Source organism: Jaculus jaculus, chromosome 11, assembly GCF_020740685.1.
Source record: "Jaculus jaculus isolate mJacJac1 chromosome 11, mJacJac1.mat.Y.cur, whole genome shotgun sequence".
Classification (NCBI taxonomy): Eukaryota; Metazoa; Chordata; class Mammalia; order Rodentia; family Dipodidae; genus Jaculus; species Jaculus jaculus.
Window position 1 is genome coordinate 18394085 of NC_059112.1, and position 22289 is coordinate 18416373.

At 44.6% G+C, this 22289-nt stretch overlaps 1 protein-coding gene across 1 annotated transcript; it reads left to right on the plus strand.

Moving 5' to 3' along the window:
* Positions 1-9614: 9614 nt before the first annotated feature.
* Commd8 (COMM domain containing 8) lies at positions 9615-21609 on the plus strand. Its single transcript, XM_045161742.1, has 5 exons — positions 9615-9703; positions 12247-12402; positions 15574-15726; positions 17902-18057; positions 20753-21609. Exons 1-5 carry the CDS (start codon positions 9638-9640, stop codon positions 20771-20773), a joined length of 552 nt encoding a protein of 183 aa, XP_045017677.1. The 5' UTR covers positions 9615-9637; the 3' UTR covers positions 20774-21609.
* Positions 21610-22289: the final 680 nt, after the last annotated feature.

Below are 22289 nucleotides of genomic sequence, written 5' to 3' on the forward strand. Positions count from 1 at the left end.
GCAAGTCAAAAGGATTTTTAGCTGGGCATGGTGGTACACACCTTTAATCCCAGCACTTGAGAGGCAGACATAGGTGGATTGCTGTGAGTTCAGGGCCATCCTGTGACTACATAGTGAATTCCAGGTCAGCCTGAGCTAGAGTGAGAGCATACCTCAAAACAACAACAACAACAAAAAGGACTTTTAAAAGTACCTTTGTTGACTCTATTTGTGGTCAAGATTGTAGTCACTGCTTAAGATGTCCACTTCTTTCAGTGCATCTCTGTGTGAATATGTGTGTGTACTTGTGTACCTGTTTATACATGTGTGTGGGTGCACATATGTGTAGAGGTACATATGCACGTGTGTGTGTGTGTGTGTGTGTGTGTGTGTGTGTGTGTGTGTGTGTTTGGAGGACAGAAGACAACCTTAGGTGTCTGTCCTCTTGAGCACCATGAGATACAGGGTCTCACTGGCCTGGAATTCCAAGTAGGCTAGTCCTGATGGGTGTCTTCTTTTCTCTACCTCTTGAGCCCTGGGACTAGAGTGTGTACCACCACAACTGTTTTTTTTATTTAATATTTTTATTTATTTATGAGAGAGAGAGAGAGAGAGAATGGATACACCAGGGACTCTAGCCACTGCAAACGAACTCTAGATGCATTCCCCACCATGTGCATCTGGCTTACATGGGTTCTGAGGAATAGAACCTGGATCCTTAGGCTTTACAGGCATGTGCCTTACCTACTAAGCCATCTCTCCAACCCCACAATTGGCTTTTTTTTTTTTTTTTTTTTTTTTTAAGGTAGGGTCTCTCTCTAGCTGACCTGGAATTCACTCAGTAGTCTCAGGGTGGCCTTGAACTAATGGTGATCCTCCTACCTCTGCCTCCCGAGTGCTGGGATTAAAGGCATGCGCCACCATGCCCGGCTCCACAGTTGGCTTTTCTATGTGGTTCTAGGGGTCAAACTCAGGTCCTCATACTTGTGGATCGAACACTTTACTGACTGAGCTATGCCCTGAGCCCTGATTTTCCAGCTATTTCCCAGCTCTGATTTTCCAACTTTTAATTAATTAATTAATTAATTTTCATTTTGTTTTTTTGAGGTAGGGTCTCACTCTGGCCCAGGCTGACCTAGAATTAACTATGCAGTCTCAGGGTGGCCTCAAACTCATGGCGATCCTCCTACCTCTGCCTCCTGAGTGCTGGGATTAAAGGTCTGCACCACCACACCCGGCTCAAAGTTTATTTATTTATTTAATTCTCCTATCTGTGAGTTTAAAAAACACTGATGGAGGAGTCCACATTGTGCCAGACACTGTCTAGTATTAAAGTAAATATGGCGTGGCCTGTATCATGCAAGATCTCAGGACAATGGGAGGCTGAGAAAGAATGCTGCTGTGCAATAGAGACGTTCATTCAAGGAGTTTGGGGACACAGGGGAGCAGCAGTGACATTTCCAAGGGGTCCTGTCGCACCTCATTAGGCTGGCGTGATAGGCAAGGAGGATGCTGCCAGGTGATGAAAGGAAGATTAGTAAAGTGAGCAACAGCAACAAATCCCAGCGGTCAGGAAAGCACCTCTGCTGTGGAGGCCGCCTGGGTCTCTGCTGACGTCCTGTTAGTAAGGGTTCACACTGACATTTACAAAAATGTAAAATATTTCTTTTTAAAATTGTATTTATTATTTATTTGCAAGGAGAGAGAGAGAGAGAGAGAGAGAGAGAGAGAGAGAGAGAGAGAGAGAGAGAGAGGAACACCAGGGCCTCTTGCCATTGTAAATGGAACTAGAGATGCATAGGCCATTTTGTGCATCTGGTTCTACTTGGGTACGGGGGAATTGAACTCAGTCCATCAGGCTTTATAAGCAAGCACCTTTAACCATTGAGCCATCTCTCCAGCCCCCAGATTTACTTACATATAGGACTCTAAAAGAAAGACAAGGCTATTAAATTTATTAAGTTCATTCACTTGTCTGGGTTTGGTGGCACACACCTTTAATCCTAGCACTTGGGAGGCAGAGGTAGGAGGATCGCCATGAGTTTAGGGGCCACCCTGAGACTACACAGTGAATTCCAGGTCAGCCTGGGCTAGAGTGAGACCCTGCCTCAAAACACAGAAAAACAATAAAACAGAACAAAAGTTCACTCACTTGGATGAAATAAGACATTTATCCAACAGACTTTTAAGAATTTATTTTTATAGGCAACCAAATATGCTTTGGTGTTTAGAGATAGGATAAAATTAAATACCTTCTTAAATCTTTGCCAGTCAGCCACTCAAACTTCTTAAAATGAAGTAGAACCCATGGCAGTGTAACATTAAATAACTCCTGTGTAACCACAGGATAACAATTAAGTTCATTTGAACTTTGGGCCTCTTTTCTCATGATATTTTATGAATAGGCATAGTGTCATATAGAATGCAACACAAATGACTAATTATATGTGTATATTACAGCATATCTAATTAAGGGAACAAATCTGTCCACATCAAGTCATAGCAAAACTTGTAAGACAGGTTTGAATGGAGAAACCCAATGTGGAAACCAGAGCCAGGGAGATGGCTCAGTGGCTGAAAGTGCTTGCTTACTGACCTGAGGTTCAGCCCCCCAGTATCCATATATGACCAGATGTGTTGGCAGTGGCAAGAGGCCCCAACATGTCTATATTCTCTCTTGTTTATGTATTTATTGAGGTAGAGTTTCACTGTAGCCCAAGCTGACCTGGAATTCACTATGTAGTCTCAGGGTGGCCTCGAACTCATAGTGATTCTCTTACCTTTGCCTCCAAAGTGCTGGCATTTAAAGGTGTGCGCCACCATGTCCAGCTTCTCTCTCTTTTAAATTTTTATTTATTTATTTATTTGAGAGCGACAGACACAGAGAGAAAGACAGATAGAGGGAGAGAGAGAGAGAGAATGGGCGCACCAGGGCTTCCAGCCTCTGCAAACGAACTCCAGACGCGTGCGCCCCCTTGTGCATCTGGCTAACGTGGGACCTGGGGAAGCGAGCCTCGAACCGGGGTCCTTAGGCTTCACAGGCAAGCTGTTAACCGCTAAGCCATCTCTCCAGCCCTTCTCTCTCTTTTAGATAAACAAACAACAAATAAAGAAAGAAGGAAAGTTCAAACTTAGAATTTTTACTTTAAAAGAATGGTACAAACTCTGAATATAGAGGAAATATCTTCTCTTGAGTCCTTGAACATTTGTCAGAAGGTATAATTATTAAGCTGAGTGTGGTGGCTCATGGCTTTAATTCCAGCACTTGCGAGGCTGAGGTAGGAGGATCACCATGAGTTTAAGGACACCTGGCATCTGGACTACAAAGTGAGTTCTAGGTCTGCTAGGGCTAGGTGAGAACCTGCCAAAAAGAAAGAAAGAAAGAGAAAAAAGGAAGAAAGAAATTGTAATCATTGAAGCTAATGCCATGTTGCAGGTAGTAAAAGTATGAAACGTCAGAATTTTGAGAAAATAAAAAGCTTTCATCTGAAATTAGTAAAATTAAATTTATGATTATGATGAGGAATAGAAATTTCTACATTAACCCTTTGGGACAGAAAGTTCTAGTTATTTTCTAAATCTTGTTCATGAGTTTCTAGGATGAAATTATAAGGGTGTAGCATATAGAAAAGTTGAAAATCAGAGAAACTGATTTTTCTGCCTGATCAAGAGGCAAGGATGCTTTATTTATTTATTTTCAATTTAGACAGTAACATCTTTGGAATGAAAAGGGGCCATTAGATCATCACAATTTAAGGAAGTATAATTTAGGTCTATTATGTTTAAATTCATTCAAATTTTAAAAATATTTTATTTATTTATTTATTTAGGAGAGAGAGGCAGAGAGAGAAAGGAAGGTAGAGGGGGAAAGAGAAAGAGAGAGAGAGAGAGGGAGAGAGAGAGAGAGAGAGAGAGAGAAGGTGCACCAAGGGCTCTAGCCACTGCAAACGATCCCCAGACACATGGTCCACCTTGTGTGTCTGGCTCATGTGCATACTGGGGAATTAAATCTCGGTCCTTAGGCTTCATAGGCAAGGGCCTTAACCACTAAACAATCTTTCCAGCCCTCATTCAGTTTATATCCAATCCCAATGATGTTTAAACATATCATAGTCTAAGAACTTTTAAGTGAGTCATAATATACATAAAAAGAAAAAAGCCAACATGCATTATGGCACAGGATAAACATTCCCACTGCAAAAGATGGCATTGGGTATATAGCAAAGAAACATTCAACTAATACAAGATTTAAGCCAGGCGAATATCAAACTCTGTAGCTCCTAGTCCAACAACTCTAGTCAGTGACAAGTCTCCGAGTCCAATAATTCTAATCAGTGATAAGTCTCTGGATTTCCAATTCCGCCCCTCCAGCTAGGCTGCTCACGGTCCCCGAAAACTTCATCCGGTGCCGGGCATCTCTCGCTGGCAGCCACCCCATAGTCCTGGCATCTCCCGTGCAACCCATAGTTCATTCTCACGGCCCCACTGGCTTCCATGCAGGTTATTGAACAAGCCTGCTCCACACTGCCCATGGCCATTTTCAAAATATAAAACTGTTGCAAATTCAATGATCCTTTCTTTCCTGCATTTGTTATATTCCATAATACCAGGAGGGCTACCAACTTGTTAATCGGGGGGGGGGGGGGAGGATAAAGCTGACTTTGAAGAACAGAGCACTCCTTCAGCAACATAACATAACACCCCTTCAAAAATCTCTGCATTTGAACTTCTGGGTAAGAGGGCAGCATAGGAGCCATGCTAAAGCAACCTGGTAGGGAAGGGGGGGAATAAGCAGAAATATAGCAAAATATAAGAACTGTACATAAGTGTGTATAGGAACTTATCAACCATGGCAGAGAAGTAGGAGAGATCCAGAGTGTCTGCGGAGCACAGAAGCAGGCAGAAGTGGCTCCAGCAGTGGCACCGGTCTGCGTGGCCACAGCCGCCAAGCTCTGCCTGATCCGCAGGAAAAGCCAGGTGAAGGGATTTTCCGCTCACACCGGCCTCCTCGCAAAGTTAAGCAACCAGAAGGAGAAGACAGAAGGGACCAGCTGAGCGGTCATGAGGAAGAGGATCACGGGGACCAGCCGCAAGGCTTCGGCACAACTTCAGGAACACTTTGCAGCCTCCTCTCCCGCAGCCACCAGTACCAGCAACCACCGGAGACGTGGGAAAGGGAACTCAGCTACACAGCACCCAGCACAGGTGATCAGAGCAGCAACCCACCAACCCAGCCAGCTTACCTGAGCCCACAGTGCAGTAAAAGTGGGCATGCCGCATAGCTGAGACAAAGCCATCCCAAAAGATAACAGGGCCTACTTATACCAGGTCAGTACCAGCCACAAAGCCTGGTATGTAGACCTGAAATGGAAGTACTAATGCAACTTCAATGCCAGGGCAGATTGTGTGTTAAATATGCCATTCTTAAAGAAGCTATATTTTGGGGTTGTCATTTATTGCTGCTTGATTTATAGTGCCTTTGTCTCTTCCTCAGTCAAGAATTTTAAAAAATTTTTATTTATTAGAGACAGACAGAGAGAGAGAGAGAGGGAGAGACAGAGAGAGAATGAGCACACCAGGGCCTCTAGCCACTGCAGAGGAACTCTCAGACGCATGCGTCACCTTGCGCATCTGGCTTACGTGGGACCTGGAGAATCAAACCTGGGTCCTTAGGGTTCGCAGGCAAGTGCTTGGGGTATGAAACACCATCCACAAAATACCCCTCCCCCCACCACCAAATCAAGGAAATCCCCTGGGAAGAAGCGTCAAGCCAAGGTCCCCATTAGCAAGCTGTGGTTCCAGCTTTGGCTCAGCTGAATGAGCATTACCTGAGGGTTTTATTTACTTATTTATTTTTCCATATCTCACCACTGATTCATACATCTACAGAGCAGGTTAAATGCATCTAGGGGGCTGGTCATGATCCCAAGATAAAGGCTGTCCAGCTCTTCACCAAGTATGGTAACGAAGGAGACACCTTTCTGGAAGCTTCTAACCCTTGGCCAGATAACAGGAGATTAAAGAGAGCTGGTTAGCAGGGAATCTTGTAATATTTTTACATGCCAGACTGGGCTTATTTCAAACAACTTTATACATAGCAACTTAAAACAATCCTATAAACCCTCTGTTGTCTTTTTAAATGATACAAGGTGTAGAGACAGAGATAGGAAGGAGGTGAGCTAACTTGCCCAGTGTTACAAAGAGAATTGTCTATAGAGCTGAGGGTTGAACTTAAGTTTAGTTCTGGAGTCCACATTCTGAACCATTATTGTGAATCAGGTTAAGGAAATGGGTAGAGATGAAGCTAGAAGACACAGATAAACCTTTTCTTTTTAATATTTATTTATTTTAGAAAGGGAGATGTAGCGAGTGGGGGCGGGGGAGAATGAGAGGCAGAGAGAGAGAATATGGGCATCCCAGGGCCTCCAGCTCTTGCAAAGGAACTCCAGATGCATGTGCCACCTTGTGCATCTGGCTTTACATGGGTACTGGAGAATCGAACCTGGGTCCTTTAGCTTTGCAGGCAAGCACCTTAACTGCTAAGCCATCTCTCCAGCCTGGATAAATGGTGTAAAATGCCTCTGAATCCCCATGTAAGAATAGGATCTGGCTAGGAAAAAGGCAAATGTTAAGGGCTGTTGTTCCTCCTCAATCTGTGAACTATTTTAAGAGCAGTATCTGTAACAAATTAGATTTTGTTCCATCCCTATTCCAAAGGAATAGAGCCACTTTTTGGTATCCAGGGATGCTGGAAAGAAAAACCCACATTTAATTATGGGCTACCCTTCATTCACTGGTGGGTGTGGTGTTTTTTTTATCATTAAGTAACTGTGTTGTGGCCTTCAGGAAGTTATACCAGGCAGTGTGCCCTCCTGTCTCAGCAGAGGCAGTGTGGCCCTCAGGCTGAGGCCACTAGTTCCCCACTCAGACTTCACAACTACCAGCCATGTGACCTTGGTCAATCCCTGTATTACTTCACCTGGCTTGTGTCCTCATCTTCAGTATAGGACGAAACACCCCACAGAAGACTATAGTGAGGAATTATTAAGAGGAAATAATTGAGGTGTGTGGCATACAGCATGTGGTGGTTTGATTCAGGTGTCCCCCATAAACTTAGGAGTTCTGAATGCTAGGTTCCCAGCTGATGGAGATTTGGGAATTAATGCCTCCTGGAGGGAGTGTATTGTTGAGGGCGGGCTTATGGGTATTAAAGCCATTTTCCCCTTGCCAGTCTTTGGCACACCCTCCTGTTGCTGTGGTCCACCTTCTGTTGGCCAGGGGGTGATGTCCACCCTCTGCTCATGCCATCGTTTTCCCCTGCCATCGTGGAGCTTCCCCTCGAGCCTGTAAGCCAAAATAAATCTCTTTTTCCCAGAAGCTGCTCTTGGTTGGGTGATTTCTACCAGCAATGCAAACCGGACTGCAACACAGCAGATTCTAGATAAACACTTTATCCCAGTCATAACACTATTTAAAATTCAGTTTCCTTAAAAGACTGTACCTATCAATAGATTGACCAACAGATAGGCTTAAGTAGATTTGGAGGCACATACATACTTATTTAAAAAAATTTACTTTTATTTATTTATTTATTTGACAGAGAAGGGGAAGGGGGAGAGAGAGAGAGAATGGGTGTGCCAGGGTCTCCAGCCACTGCAAAAGAACTCCAGACACATGCACCCCCTTGTGCATCTGGCTAATGTGGGTCTTGGGGGAATTGAACCTAGATCCTTTGGCTTAGCAGGTAAATGCTTTAAACACTAAGCAATCCCTCCAGCCTTTATTTAAAAATTTAAAAAAATTCTATTTATTTATTTGAGAGAGTTTGTGAGAGAGAGGCAAATAGACAGAAAGAGAATGAGCATGCCAGGGCCTCCAGCTGCTGCAAAGGATCTCCAGATGCGTGCACCACCATGTGCATCTGGCTTTTACGTGGGTCCTAGGGAATGGAACCTCTGTCCTGTGGCTTTGCAGGCAAGCACCTTAATTGCTCAACCATTTCTCCAGCCCGTACATACTTATTTTAAACAATTACCTGTGCAGACTTGTCACTGACAGGGTTGTAAGACAATTACATTTCAGCTAAGGTATGGGAGCTGTCTGTTTAAACCCCTGGAAGGTGGCAAATACTTTAAGTGAGAGACACATGGACATTCAAAGCAGGAAGACATTACTCTCGCCTCCAAGAGCTGAGGTACAAAGGGAATTTGAACTTGACCCTTGAAAGTGCTACTTATTGGTTATCTCTGGACCGCACCCACACTGGACAATCACTTCTTCGTGAGACGCCTCACCAGTTTGCTCCACTTTTATGATCAACTTTACAAACAAGGACACAATTCTTGCTTCTGTGTAGTTATGATATTCTTTTGTGTGACAAGGGTCGTCACCAAATTTTAGGACTCTGATGAAAACAGCAATGACATAAAGGATACGTTTGGTGCCTTAGTCCTGTGGTAAAAGTGTGCCTGTAGGCTCTGATTCTATTTATGTAGTGTCTCTTACTTACACTGGGTTAGTGTTGTTTTTCTTTTTTTTTGGGGGGGGGTGGTTGCCAAATGAAATACAAGTGACACAGTTAAATTTGAATTTCAGATAAACAATAACTTTTTTAGCTTTAGTGTATCCCATACAACATTGAGGATATATTTAAAATATGAACCATGGTTTGTCTAAAATTTCACATTTCGCATTTTGTTTTAACCTATGAGATAACCTTCCTGACCTCTTGGGCTCTGTCTGTCGTCCTGCAAATAGTAGTGAAAATAGCACCTTTTTACTGCAAGCCCTGAACTTCCCTTCCAGATCAGGCTACTGATAGGAGACAGAAACTGGCTGAGCGGTCAGGGTACCAGAACTCCAAAAGTGAATGGTTTTTCATTCCTTGTCTCAAAGCAGGAAATGTCACAAAGCTTGCAGAAACCTGCATGTCACAGCCTCCAGGAAAGCTCTCTAGATCAAGCTTGTGCCCTTCCCAGAGGGCAGAAACTCTGATCCTTACCTAAGATGTCTGGCAAAGCTGTAAAATCTGGTCTTTGTCCACAGCAACCTGCTGACCTGGTTTTCCTCACGTAGCCACTGCTCATAAAAACCCAGATCTGCGTCTCCGAGGTGGGCTTCTAACACCCCCTCTTCCCTCCCTGGGCAAGAGCTCCATCTTGCTGCCTTCTCTTATGTTCTAGGCTTAAGCTCCCTTCTCTTCGTCCTCCTAAAGCTTTAAACTGTAATAAGGTCTATCTGAACCTTATGCCCCGGTCGGTGGATTTCATCCTTCCAATTCATAGAACAAGGATCCGGAAGTCCCCAAAATGATCAGCGGACTGATGTACACAAGCAACCCCAAATTCCTGCATCACTACCGCATTAGGACGAGGCCCTGGGTAATGGTGACTTTCTGTAGAGAGGACATTCAATAGATCTCCGCAAACTGCCTTGAGATCTGTGAATCATCAGTCACAGGCCGGAGTTGGGACGGGGACAGCTCAGCCGGCGGGACACTCCCGCGGTCTCCATAGGAAAGGTGGCCTCGTCTCTGCGCACGCGCGCAAGCACCTCGCTCCGCCCCGCCCACAGAGGGGCGGGGCGACGCAGTCACGTGGTCGAGAGGGGGCGTGGCCGGGAGCTCGCCACGTGACCCCGCCGGCGGCGTCGCCCAGGGATGGAGCCGGAAGAGGGCTCGGCGCTGTGGCGGCTGCACAAGCTGCCCCCGGAGCGGGGCGCGCCGGTGAGAGGCGCGCGGGGCGGCCGGGGATGGAGGAGGATGGGCGCGAGGCCGGGGGCGCGGGGTGGCGACCCCGGGTCTGGCCCTGGGCACCGTGCTCGGTCGCTCGGGGCCTGGTCGGGGTCGGGGTCGTGGTGGGCCGCCCGGGCTCCCTTGGGCGCGATCGATGGCGCGCTGCAGCGCCCCCGTCCGTTCCCCCGACCCGGTGACCCGCGTCCGGAGGGCGGCGGCCGGGATCCAGCTCCTTCCGGATCGTCCCGGGAGCAAGCAGCCTGGCCGGGGACGGAGGTTGGCATAGTCTGCGGAGGGCACTGGCTGCGAGGGTCTTGGGGACCTCAGTCTCACTCAAGGGCTCACTCAGGCTTTCCCCTCAAATAACGGGGATTAGGGGAATGGTACCCTACCCAGTTGTGCCCTGTTTTAGCATCTGGGGATAAACATCACTTCTTTCTTTTTTAATTTTTAAATTTTATATGCAAGCAGAGAGACAGAGGGAGAATGGGTGCTCTAGGGCCTCCAGCCACTGCAAAGGAACTGCAGAGGCATGCGCCCCCTTGTGCATCTGGTTTACCTGGGTGGGTCCTGGGGAATCGAACCTGGATCCTTTGGCTTCACAGTCAAGCCTTAACTGTTAAAGCCATCTCTGCAGACCCAACATCACTTCTTTCTTAAAAGGGCTGGTCTTAAAGGGCTTCGGTTTTGGAGCGACTAAAATGAACTCAAAGGCTGTGAAGGAATCACTTGGGAAACGCCATAACTAAAAAAAAAAAAAAAAGCTGACGTAAAAATAAACAAGTGAAGTCTTAAAAATGTTATTTCCCAGATATTTGGGGTTAAACCCAACTCTTAGACGATGCTGGAGAGATGGTTCAGTGGTTAAGAGGCTTGCCTGCTCAGACTAATAAAATCTTTCCCCAGTGTCCAGATAGGCACAAAGCGGGGAGTTCAGCCGAGTTTGTTTGCAGTGGCTGCAGGCCCTGGTGTGTCCCGTACTCTCTTGTCTGCCTCTCCTCTCTATCTCACTGCTTGTAAATAAATAAAAAAATGTTAAAGAAAAAGAGGATGAAATATCTGCCTGGTGTGGTGGCACATGCCTTTAATCCCAGCGCTTAGGAGTCTGAGAGGTGGAGGTAGGAGGATCACGGCCAGCTTGGGCCGGCATGAGACCCTATCTTGAAAAAAAAAGCAACAACAACAAATGACCAAAAATGCACATATGACCTGAGCAACATGGTGTGAGTTCTAGGAATATGAGTGTGTAGCATGTAGTGTATGTAGTGAGTACTCAGGTAATTAACGTTGAGGGGAGAAGTACTAGCGGCAATATAATAGCTTAGTAGTGCACACATATTTAGTATGTGTTAAGGGAGTATACTTAGCCTTACACAATTACATCATTGTGGAAAGAAATGGTATCGTCATGTGACATTGGAGGCAACACAAATGCAGAGCACATAGTGAAGCTAGAACCTGGGATCCGTACGGGTCAGCTTGTTCCGGCTGCTCACCTCTGTCTGTGTTACGATTTGCACCACAGGTATTAAGGTAGGGTAGTGCAAAAGCAAAGCAAAAGAAAGAACAGTGTGAGGGGTTTCTTAGAGCAGAAGAAATGTGAATGCCTTGGAAATGGAGTCAAAGCAAAATGAAGTTTTTATTTACTTATTTTATTTACTTTATTATTTTATTTACTTATTTACTTATTTATATATTGTGATTTTTCTAGACCAGGCTGACCTGGGATTCACCGTGTACTTCCAGCTGGCCTCAGACTCACAGCAGTCCTCCCCCCTCCCTCCCGAGTGCCTGGGTTGCAGGTGTGAGGGGCCAAAGTGAAGTGTGTACAGCTTCTGTAAAAGACTGAGGGAAAAGTCATGCCCCTTTGATTATGGGTATCGGTATGGTGTCTAGGGACCCAGTGGGGAAAGCTTTTACACTTAACCATTTTTCTTTCAGAAATGTTGGTAAAGCAAGTATGTCTTTAAAAGTATTTTAGTTGCCAAAGGTGGGCATAGTAATGGACACCGTGGCATTTAGCCAGATATGGTGGCTCAGCACTTGGGAGGCTGAGGCAGAAGGATTGTTCAAGGCTAACCTGTGAGTTCCAGGCCAGCCTGGGCTACAGGGTAACACATGGTCTGTGAAAACCAAAGTAATAAAACATAATAGTGATTAAAAATCTTAAACATAGTTACATTCTTTTTTTTTAAGGTTTTGTTAATTTATTTGAGAGTGACAGAGAAAGAAGCAGATAGAGACAGAATGGGCTCACCAGGGCTCCAGCCACTGCAAAGGAACTCCAAAAACATGCCCCCCCCCTTGTGCATCTGGCTTACGGGGGTCATGGGGAATCAAGCCTTGAACTGGGGTCCTTAGACTTCACAGGCAAGCGCTTAACCTCTAAGCCATCTTTCCACCCCACATAGATACATTTCTGTTTCTTCAGTGTTCTTGTATATAACAGGGACATCTCCTGCCATTTGTTAGGAATCTAAATCCATCTTAAAAAATTTTACTCATAACTACATGTATTTCCTTTTTCTGTCTAGCTTCTTCACAAGATAATCGATGGCCTTTGTGGCCGAGCGTACCCTCGACACCAGGATTATCTCAATGTTTGGAATTCAGCCGAGTGGAGGAATGTTATTGAGGATGTGACCAAATTTTTCAAAGCTGTTGTTGGTAAAAATTTTTCTGATGAAGAGGTAACTTCACACCAAATTTCTTGACCTAGTCATAAATAAGTTGCTTTTAAAGTATTAACAGCATACACATCACTTCCTAGTGATAGACACATGGTCTATCATTAGGAAGTGATGTGTATACTGTCTAACAACTAATTGACTTCTTAATATTTTGTGATTTTTTTTTTTTTCTGTGTAGAAAGTTTGAAAATACTTGGCTACATTTATTTCTAAGTAAATGGTGTGTTAGTGCTCTTTAATTTTATTTTTCAGATGTTTATTCCTAGTATGTAGAAACAGTTGGTTTTCTTTTCTTTTTTTCTTTTTTTAATTTTTTGCTTTTATTTTTACTTATTTGAGAATGAGAGAGAGAGAGAGAGAGAGAGAGAAAGAGAAAGAGGCAGATAGAGAGAGAGAATGGGTGCGCCAGGGCCTCCAGCCACTGCAAACCATACTCCAGACGGGTGCACCCTGTTGTGCATCTGGCTAACGTGGGTCCTGGAGAATCGAGCCTCAAACAGGGGTCCTCAGGCTTCACAGGCAAGCGCTTAACCACTAAGCCATCTCTCCAGACCTTTTTTGGTTTTTTGAGGTAGGGTCTCACTCTGGTCCAGTCTGACCAGGAATTAATTATGTAGTCTCAGTGTGGCCTCGAACTCATGGCAGTCCTCCTACCTCTGCCTCCTGAGTGCTGGGATTAAAGGCATGCACCACCATGCGTGTCTTAAAGCAGTTGATTTTTATGTACTTGCCCTGTGTTCAGCAAGCTTTCTGATTTTACTGCCTGTAATTGTTACAGATTTTAGAAGTGAAGGGTATTTGTATGCATTATTTCTCTTTCTTGCCTTATCTCGCTAGCCAGTTTAGGATAGTGTTCACAAAGAAAGAGGCTGAAGAGATGGCTTAGTGGTCAAGGCACTTGCCTGCGAAGCCTAATGAACCAGGTTTGGTTCCCCAGGACCCATGTACGCCAGATGCACAAGGAAGCATGAGTGTGGAGTTTGCCTGCAGTAGCTAAAGGCCCTGGTGCGCCCATTCTCTCTTTGTGCCTCTCTGCCACTCAAATAAATAAATAAATCCACAAATAAGTAAAATCTTTTAAAATAAAAGAATAAATAAAGGTGTCATAGTAGACTTAGGCTTTATTTATTACTGATCATAGGGAGAAGCTGTTCACTATTTCACCATTTAGTTGTATGATTTTATAGATACTCATTGTCATATTAAACAAGTTTCTGACATTTCCAACTTTACTGATAATTTTCTTTTTCATTGGTGGGTATTAAATTTTATCAAGGTGTTTTTAGAATTATATTTTTTATCATTTGTTAGTGTGATATTTCAGTTACATTTCTCATTGCTCTAACAAAGTACCTAGTAAAAGCAATGTAAAGAAGCAAATTTTTTTTCCCTTTGGGATTCACGGCGAGAAGGCCTGACAGCGGGAACAGGAAGCAGCGGGTCTCATGTACCATGGGCAGGAAGCAGCGAGAGGAACGCTGGTGCTCAGCCAGCTTCCTCTTCCTGTGCAGTCCCACGCACCAGCCAAAATAACCTAATTGAGAAAGTCCTTCACAAACATGTGTGCCCACATATGTTTCCATGGTGACTCTAAATCCTGCGGACAGCCAAGACTGACCATCACAATTTTATCTCTTGTCACCTTAAGCTATAACCTCCTACCTCTTTTCCTCATAAGCTTATGGCTTTTAAAACACATTCTGTTCAACTTCAAAAACTCCCCATAGTCAGGCCCGGCATGGTGGCATATGCCTTTAATCCCAGCACTCTGGAGGCAGAGGTAGGAGGATTGTAAGTTCGAGGTCACCCAAGACTATGTAAGGAATTCTAGGTCAGCCTGAGCTAGAGTGAAACCTCCTTACCTTGAAAAATCAAAACAAAGCAAAACAAAAACTTGCCATAGTCTTTAACAACTCCAGCTCTGTTCAGATTAGTAAGTGTGGAGTCTCTTCTAAGAATCAAGCAAACTCTTACCTGTGATCTCCTATACCACTGAAAAATAAGTTATGTGCTTCCAGCACCCAGTGGCACAGAGTAAACATTTCTAGTTCCAAAGGGAGGAATGGGGGCATTGTAAGGAAAGATCAGATAAAACAAGACTGAAAACCCAACAGGACAAACTCCAGATCTTGAAGCTCAGTGTCTGGCACGTGGGGCTTGTGGTGGAGTCCTCTGGGCTCCAATGAGCTTAGGTATTCCTACCCCGCGCCTCTGCTTCCTGCAGCATGTGTAGCTTCCTGTCTTGAGGCGCCCCGACCCTGTGTCTGCAGCTTCCTCAGTGGACAGCTCACAGACCTGGCACCGTCACCATCTTGGGGTCTCCATTGCAACTTAGGGTTCACCTTCATAGCTTCTTCACACAGTGGCCCCTCAGGAAGAATTCCTTGGATATAATTCCAACCCTATCTTGAACCAAGAAGAAAGACTCCGTGACTCCTTCATGCTTGCATCCGCCATGCCTCCAAAGCTAGTACCACGTGGGTGGGGCTGTGAAGTTTGACTGTCATCTTAGGATGTAGCTTGTCCCCCTTGGACCACAGCTCTACAAGCCTTGATATGCCTTTTATATTTGCCTTCTATATTTTTGTTTTTAGGTAGGGTCTTGCTATAGCCCAGGCTGACCTGTAATCATTCTGTAGTCTCAGCTTGGCCTCAAACTCACAGTGATCCTCCTACCTCTGCCTCTTAGTTCTGGAGTTAATGGGATGTGCCTCCATGCCCAGCCACCTCTATGTGCCTTACAGGTTGATTTTTGAAACACTCCCGTAGGGGTTGTGTTTGAGCAGGGTGCCCCCAGGTTTATGCTCTCTTCTTTCAAGTGATTTTGGGTTGCCACAGGATGTATCTTCTGACCTTTAAGGTCCTGCCCACAGGGCACTTTTCCTACTGTCCAGTGCTTTGAGTGAGTTTCTCTTTAACAAGTGCAGCCTTTTGGTTTTTCGAGGTAGGGCCTCCACTCTAACCCAGAATGGAATTCACTACGTAGTCTCAGGGTGGCCTCAAACTCACAGCGATCTCCCACCTTTGCCTCCCGAGTGTGGGGATTATAGGCATGGGCCACCATGCCTGCCTGGCTGAAGTGTTATTTTTTTTGAAAGGTGTGTAAAAGGTGGCTTTATATTTACATTTTAAGCCTGAAGGCCCTCTAACTTTCTATTTTCATTTTTATAGGCACTTGAACAGCTGAGTCAGTTGAATTCATGTCATCAAGAAACTATCTTGAAATGCTTGAAAAGTAGAAGAGATGAAATTAAGCAGGCTCTTTTAGGAGAAATAGTGGCGATTTCTTCTGCTCAGCTACAGGATTTTGATTGGCAGTTAAAGGTAAGAATCTCATAGCTAGGGAGGCCGAGGAGATGGCCCAGTCATTCAGTAATGTGCTTGCCTTGTAAGCATGTGGACCTGAGTTCAGTCCTCAGAACCTGTGTAAAAAAATCAGGCATGGTGGCATGCATTACTATTATTATTACTATTATTATTTCTTTTTTTAAAATTTATTTATTTATTTATTTATTTGAGAGCGACAGACACAGAGAGAAAGACAGATAGAAGGAGAGAGAGAGAATGGGCGCGCCAGGGCTTCCAGCCTCTGCAAACGAACTCCAGACACGTGCGCCCCCTTGTGCATCTGGCTAACGTGGGACCTGGGGAACCGAGCCTTGAACCAGGGTCCTTAGGCTTCACAGGCAAGCGCTTAACCACTAAGCCATCTCTCCAGCCCATTATTATTATTAGTTCTTTTGGTCTTTCTAGGTAGGATCTTGTTCTAGCGCAGGCTGATCTGAGATTCACTATGTAGTCTCAGTCATATGTTGGCATGTGCCACCACGCCTGCCTGGTGGCATGCATTTCGTTCTATTTTTTTAAATTATTTTTTTCTCTTTTTAATATTTTATTTTTATTTATTTATTTGAGAGAGATACAGTGGCAGGCAGGGGGAGAAAGAGAGAGAGAGAATGGGTGCACCAGGGCCTCCAGCCACTGCAAACAAACTCGATGTGTGTGTCCCCTTGTGTATCTGGCTTACATGAGTCCTGGGGAGTCGACCTAAGTCCTTTGGCTTTGCAGGCAGGCACCTTAACTGCTAAGCCATCTCTCCAGCCCCTTAATTTATTTTTTGACCTGCTCCATTTCCAACCTGTGCTGGTTCACCCGTCCTTAGGCAACCCTGCTCCCAGGAAGTCACTATGTTGATGCTAAACTTAGTGTGGACAACCGATTGGCATAGCTCACTGCAGCCCAGAACTCCTGGACTCAAGTGATCCTCCTGCCTCAGCCTTCCAGGTAGCTGGGACTACAGGCATGTACCACCACATCTGGCAATTTTATTTTTTTATTGACAACTTCCATAACTGTAGACAATAACTCATGGTGTTTCCCTCCCTCCCCCCACTTTTCCCTTTGAAACTCCACTCTCCATCATATCCCCTCCCCATCTCAATCAGTCTTTTATTTTGATGTCATGATCTTTTCCTCCTCTTATGATGGTCTTGTGTAGGTAGTGTCAGGCACTGTGAGGTCATGGATATCCAGGCCATTTTGTGTCTGGAGGAGCATGTTGTAAGGAGTCCTACCCTTCCTTTGGCTCTTGCATTCTTTCTGCCATCTCTTCTGCAATGGACCCTGAGCCTTGGAAGGTGTGATAGAGATATTTCAGTGCTGAGCACTCCTCTGTCACTTCTCAGCACCATGGTGCCTTCTGAGTCATCCCAAGGTCACTGCCATCTGAAAAGAGAAGCCTCATTTTCTTTGTGGTTCAAGAGAAGAAAAAGTTGGGAAAGTAAATGGGCTCATTCCATCTTTTTGTTATTAGTTGTGGCTTTTAATAGATGTTTTCAACTATTAAATCTCTTATGTTATTATTTTAGTAATCTGTTTAGTTTTAGCCTCTGAACTTAAGAGGTAAATGATTTGGAACCCAACAGAAAAGAATAACCAGGAATTTAAAATCATGGCATGTGAATTTGCTTTGAAACACATGAGACTATGTACCTGGACAAGATAAAACCAAACAGAACTGTGATAGTTACAGTCGCAAGCCTAAAAGTCTTTTGGATGATACTTGATATCATGTTTATCAACAAAGTCTTAATTTTCTGAATGTTTCTGAGTAGTTTGTTTTGTTTTTTATTAGATGGGAGTTGTCAGTTTAGTAGCTTCAACTCTAAGAATGTTGTTTCTTGTTGCCTTGGACCCATTCATTCAGCTCTTCCCAGAATTGTCCGGTTAGACTATTGCTATGCTGGGGAAGGGGCACCTGTGTAGCTGGACCCACGGAGCTCTAGACGTTCCCTTTGCTCTCGCTGTCCTTTGTTCCCTCCCACTTCGTGCCTTCTGTTCCGAGTCTCTCAACATACATTGTTTTGACAGTTCCGTTTATTCTGTTCCCTGGTATTTGACAGCAAGCAGTAGTACTTTTAAATCACTCTCACCTGGCTTTGACACGTACTCATTGTAGTCCATCTTCCTGTTTATTTACTGTCTTTTCCCTTTGAACAGCTGGCACTCTCTAGTGACAAGATTGCCACTTTACAAATGCCACTGTTAAACCTTCATCTAGATGTGAAAGAAAATGGTGATGTGAAGCCATACTCTGTTGAAATGAGTAAGGAAGAGCTGCACATGCTCATAACTTCATTGGAAGCTGCTAACAAGGTAGGTTTGCCTTGTTTCATGCAGGGCGGCAGTCACCTTCTTGTTGCTGGGGAGAAACATCCGGCCTGATTCAATTCATGGAAGGAAAGGGTTTATCTCTGGCTAACAGTTTTGAGGGGGAAGTTCGACCATGGTGGGGAAAACATGGCAAAAGCAGTAAGCTGGCACTTATCCTCACATCACTAGCAAGAGTGAGCTAGCTAGCTCAGGCGTGGGGGGTTGGAATATAAGATCTCAAGGTGCCTCCCCCCCCCCCCAGGACACACCTCTAGCAAGGCTCCACCTGCCAAAGGCTCTACCAGCCTGGGATTACAAACGCATGAAGCTGTGGGAGACATGTCACATTCAAACCATCGCCTGTAGCTTACATGTTTAAGTGTTGACAATACTCTTAAAGCAATAAAAGGAAAACAGGCTATGTTTTTATTTTATTTTTATTTTTATTTTTTTTGGTTTTTCCAGGCAGGGTCTCACTTTAGCTCAGGCTGACCTGGAATTCTCTACATAGTCTCAGGGTGGCCTCAACTCACAGTGATCCTCCTACCTCTGCCTCCTGAGTGCTGGGATTAAAGGTGTGTGCCACCACGCCTGGCTTGCTATGTTTCTTTTCTTAATGAATTTATTTGAGAGTGAGTGAGAAAGAGGCCTGGAGGGATGGGGGGAGAGAAAGATAGAGAAAGAAGAAAAAGAAAGAAAAAAGCAAGCAAGCAAGCAGGCAGGCAAGCAAACGGGCTTCTAGCCACTGCAAACAAACTCCTGATGCATGTACCACCTTCTGCATTTGGCTTATGTCAGTCCTGGGCAGTTGAACCTGGGTCCTTTGGCTTTTTTTTTTTTTAATGAGGACCTCACAAGGGATAGTTGACTTAGCGCTTTTTGTTTTGTTTTGTTTGTTTTTTGTTTCATTGAGAAAGGGTTCTTGCCACTTTTTTTTTAAGATTTATTTTTATTTATTTATTTATTAGAAACAGAGAGAGAGGGAGGGAGAGAGAGAGAGAATAGGCATGCCAGGGCCTCCAGCCATTGCAAATGAACTGCAGATACATGCACCACCATGTGCATCTGGCTTACATGGGACCTGGAGAATCAAACCTGGGTCTTTAGGTTTTGAGGCATATGCCTCAGCCCAGGCTATGTTTTAGTTTTTAGGGTTTTCTTTTGCCTGATATTTTATGTCAAGCACAGATATTTATTGATAATGCCTTCCCTGATCCCTAGTTATAAATGCTGAATTAATTATAATTTTAATACTCAATTACCTATTTTTGGTCATGTTACCAAGTAATGCTTGAATGAAGAGAAAAATGCTATTCTAATCGCTAGATTTGTTTGCTTCATTGTTCATTAATATTGATATTTTTAACCTTGGGATTGTGAGATTAGTCGATTTTGAGGTTTTGGATTTAAAAATAGCTACGATCTTGAGAATATACCTTATTTGAGCAGACAAATGGTAGAAAGTTGTTTTTGCAGGGCTAGAGAGATGGCTCAGCTATTAAAGTCACTTGATTACAAAGCCTGCTGGCCCTGATTTGATTTGATTCCACAGTACCCACATAATAATGCCAGATGCACAAAGTGGCACATGCATCTGGCATTCATTTGCAGTGGGTAGAGGCCCTGCCACACTCATAATCAGTCTCAAATAACTTTTAAAAAAATAAAAAAAATTGTTTTTTCAGTCTAAATAGATGTAAGGTATAATTTGTCGTTAGTACAAAGTCAGGCTGAGATGAGACTGATTGTGGAATGTTGAAAAACTTTGCATTTCCTAAGCAGTGGCTAAATGTCCGGAACCATGCCTGGAGTCCATATATGAGGAAAATAATAATAATTAAACAATAAAAACTTGCGAGGAAGAAGCAAAAATACTTTGCCCTTCATTTTCGCTCGGCCTCTTCCCAAGTGGTCTGGTTTCGGTGATTCGGTCCCAGCGTCTCTCACCCACCTGCCCGGCCACTGTCAGTCTTCTTGGCTCCTTGCCCTTGTTAAAGCCCTGTGGCCGTGGTCAGCGTCATGTTGCTGGGATGAACGTCCACACCAGGCTCATATTAGGGGAAGAAGGAATTTATTTCAAGCATACCGGTGGCAGCGGAAGTTCCACACATCTAAGCAGAGAGAAAACCAAACAGCCAATAACAACCACCAGCTCCCAGCACAACCAGACAGCAGGCCCCTCCAGAGCTCAGGCTGCTCTGCTTGCCTTTGGGCTGGAAATCAGATCTGCCCCCAAACACAGTTAGGGCTCCACCCCAGGATCTGTCTGTCTCCAGGGCCACCTTTTCAGCCGGGTGGCTGGAGATTCAAGTTACGAGCTTTAACGAAACAGCTGAGTCTATGTGGGCACACATTCAACCAGCCACACCTGGCAGATGTCAGCTGCTTCCCAGACTGGGCACTTGCTCCCATTTTCCTTCAGCTTCAGTGAGAGGTCCACAGCCCAGCTGCAAACTTGCAGCTGAAGCCCAGCAGGCCTGTGGATGAGAGGGTGTGGCAGCTGAGCCCCAGGGCCTGCTGTAAAGGCTCAGTGATCCGAAACACACATCTGGTGTGCAGGCGCTGTGGGTTACTGTGGTCCCTTCTTGCTTGTTTGGACTTCTTTGTACCCCTCTTCCAAGATTCCAGAACATTTCACATATCCTGTAGCAACCTCATTCTGATGATATCCCCCCCCCCCCACCGTGTGTGTTTTAAGGTGGTCCTACAGTTGAAATAACCAGAAGTGATGAATACCAGCGCTGTGGCATTTCACCGCTACAGCCGACTCGCTCCCTGGGCTCTGGTCCCCGGAATGATGGGCGGCCGCACCGGGCTGATGCTGCATCTGCGGGACGACAGTGACGCACATCCGCAGCAGCTACGAAGAACGGGACATTGCGTGGTTGACAGGAAATGAAAGATGGAAAGGCCATCGTAGCAGTTAATATTTTCATAATGATGTTTCGTCTCATTTATAAAGTATTTGAGAAATCTTTGTAGATGAAGTTAATAAAGCTTTCAATAAGAAAGGTAAAAATCGGTTCTACAGTAATGTAAACATAGAAAGCACAGGTGTACATAAATATTGCGTAAATAATTCTGTGACACACAAGGACACATTATGGATATGTCATTTGTAACTTTTAAAATGTGTTAAAGAATGTATAAGCCACATATCAGGAGGTTCTGGATCTTTCTCAGGTGTCAAAGCAAAGATGATAAAGGAAAAAAATTCATAGAAGAAAGTGCTTCATCAGATAGGAACAAAATTCTAAATTTATGTGAATAATTTTGTGTGAATAATTTATGTATTTTAGAAACTAAAATCTGAAATGCATAATTTGAAAATAACATTGTTACTTCTGGATCTGATGGGGAAGCCATGGTCTGGTAAAAAGAGCAGCTGTCATTGTATAGTGTATATATTGTTACTCAAATTATCAGGTCAGACCACCTGTAGGTCTGTTTTTATAAGTTTTTGACCTTGAATTTAAGGGATATTAAGGAATTCAGTGGAAAGCAAACCATTTTAACCTCAGCTACCTTTAAAAATAACAAAAACGTCATATTTTATTTTTCTGTCTGGATTTATTTCCAGTGACCTTGCACATAAGTCAGTAGTCAATGCGTGATGAATTGGTACGTGCTATCTGCAAGCTTTGTGGCTCTGTGAACTGCCCTGCTTGTCTCTGCATGCCTGGAGCAGTAATTACTATTCCTGTCTTGCTCAGAGATCTGCTCCATGCCTGTGTGGGCTCTGAGCAGGGCCACTCCTCCTCATGGGTCTGCCTCAGTGCTGCCCTGCCGGCGGTTGATTGCTGGTTGACAATGAGAAAAGGAGGCGGGGCCAGAATGTTCTTCACTATGGGGCTTCCTTCAAGATATTTTGGCTGTGAACAATGTGTCCGCTGCAGTAAGCAGTGTGCTTCGTGTGGTTGTTAATGCACGTGTGTGCACCTTCCACGGTCACTGGGGAGCTGTCCGCGCTGTCAGTAGCCCTGACCTCGATGCCTCTGAACTGTAGCCTTCCCTGCCGAGGAACCTCCTTTGCAGGGAAGATACCTTGCTTGCTGCTTGCTGTACTTCGCAGTCCCCCGGCATCGCTCCACTGGTATTAGCACCATTATGGAAATTTGATTGCCTGCCTTGTTTGAAGGAGCGCTGAGATGCCTTGGACAAATACTCAGGATCAGGCAGGGAGCTCTGGCCCCTCGGGAACGTGTTCTGTCATCTCTGGCCCCGAGTCCTTCATC

What these genes read in the sequence shown, in the direction of transcription:
- Commd8 (XM_045161742.1), top strand. Translation starts at nt 9,638, where the DNA reads ATGGAGCCGGAAGAGGGCTCGGCGCTGTGGCGGCTGCACAAGCTGCCC. An exon ending in CCCCGGAGCGGGGCGCGCCG is followed by an intron (nt 9,704 to 12,246) that starts GTGAGAGGCGCG and finishes TTTTCTGTCTAG; the next exon opens with CTTCTTCACAAGATAATCGA. An exon ending in CATTGGAAGCTGCTAACAAG is followed by an intron (nt 18,058 to 20,752) that starts GTAGGTTTGCCT and finishes GTGTGTTTTAAG; the next exon opens with GTGGTCCTACAGTTGAAATA.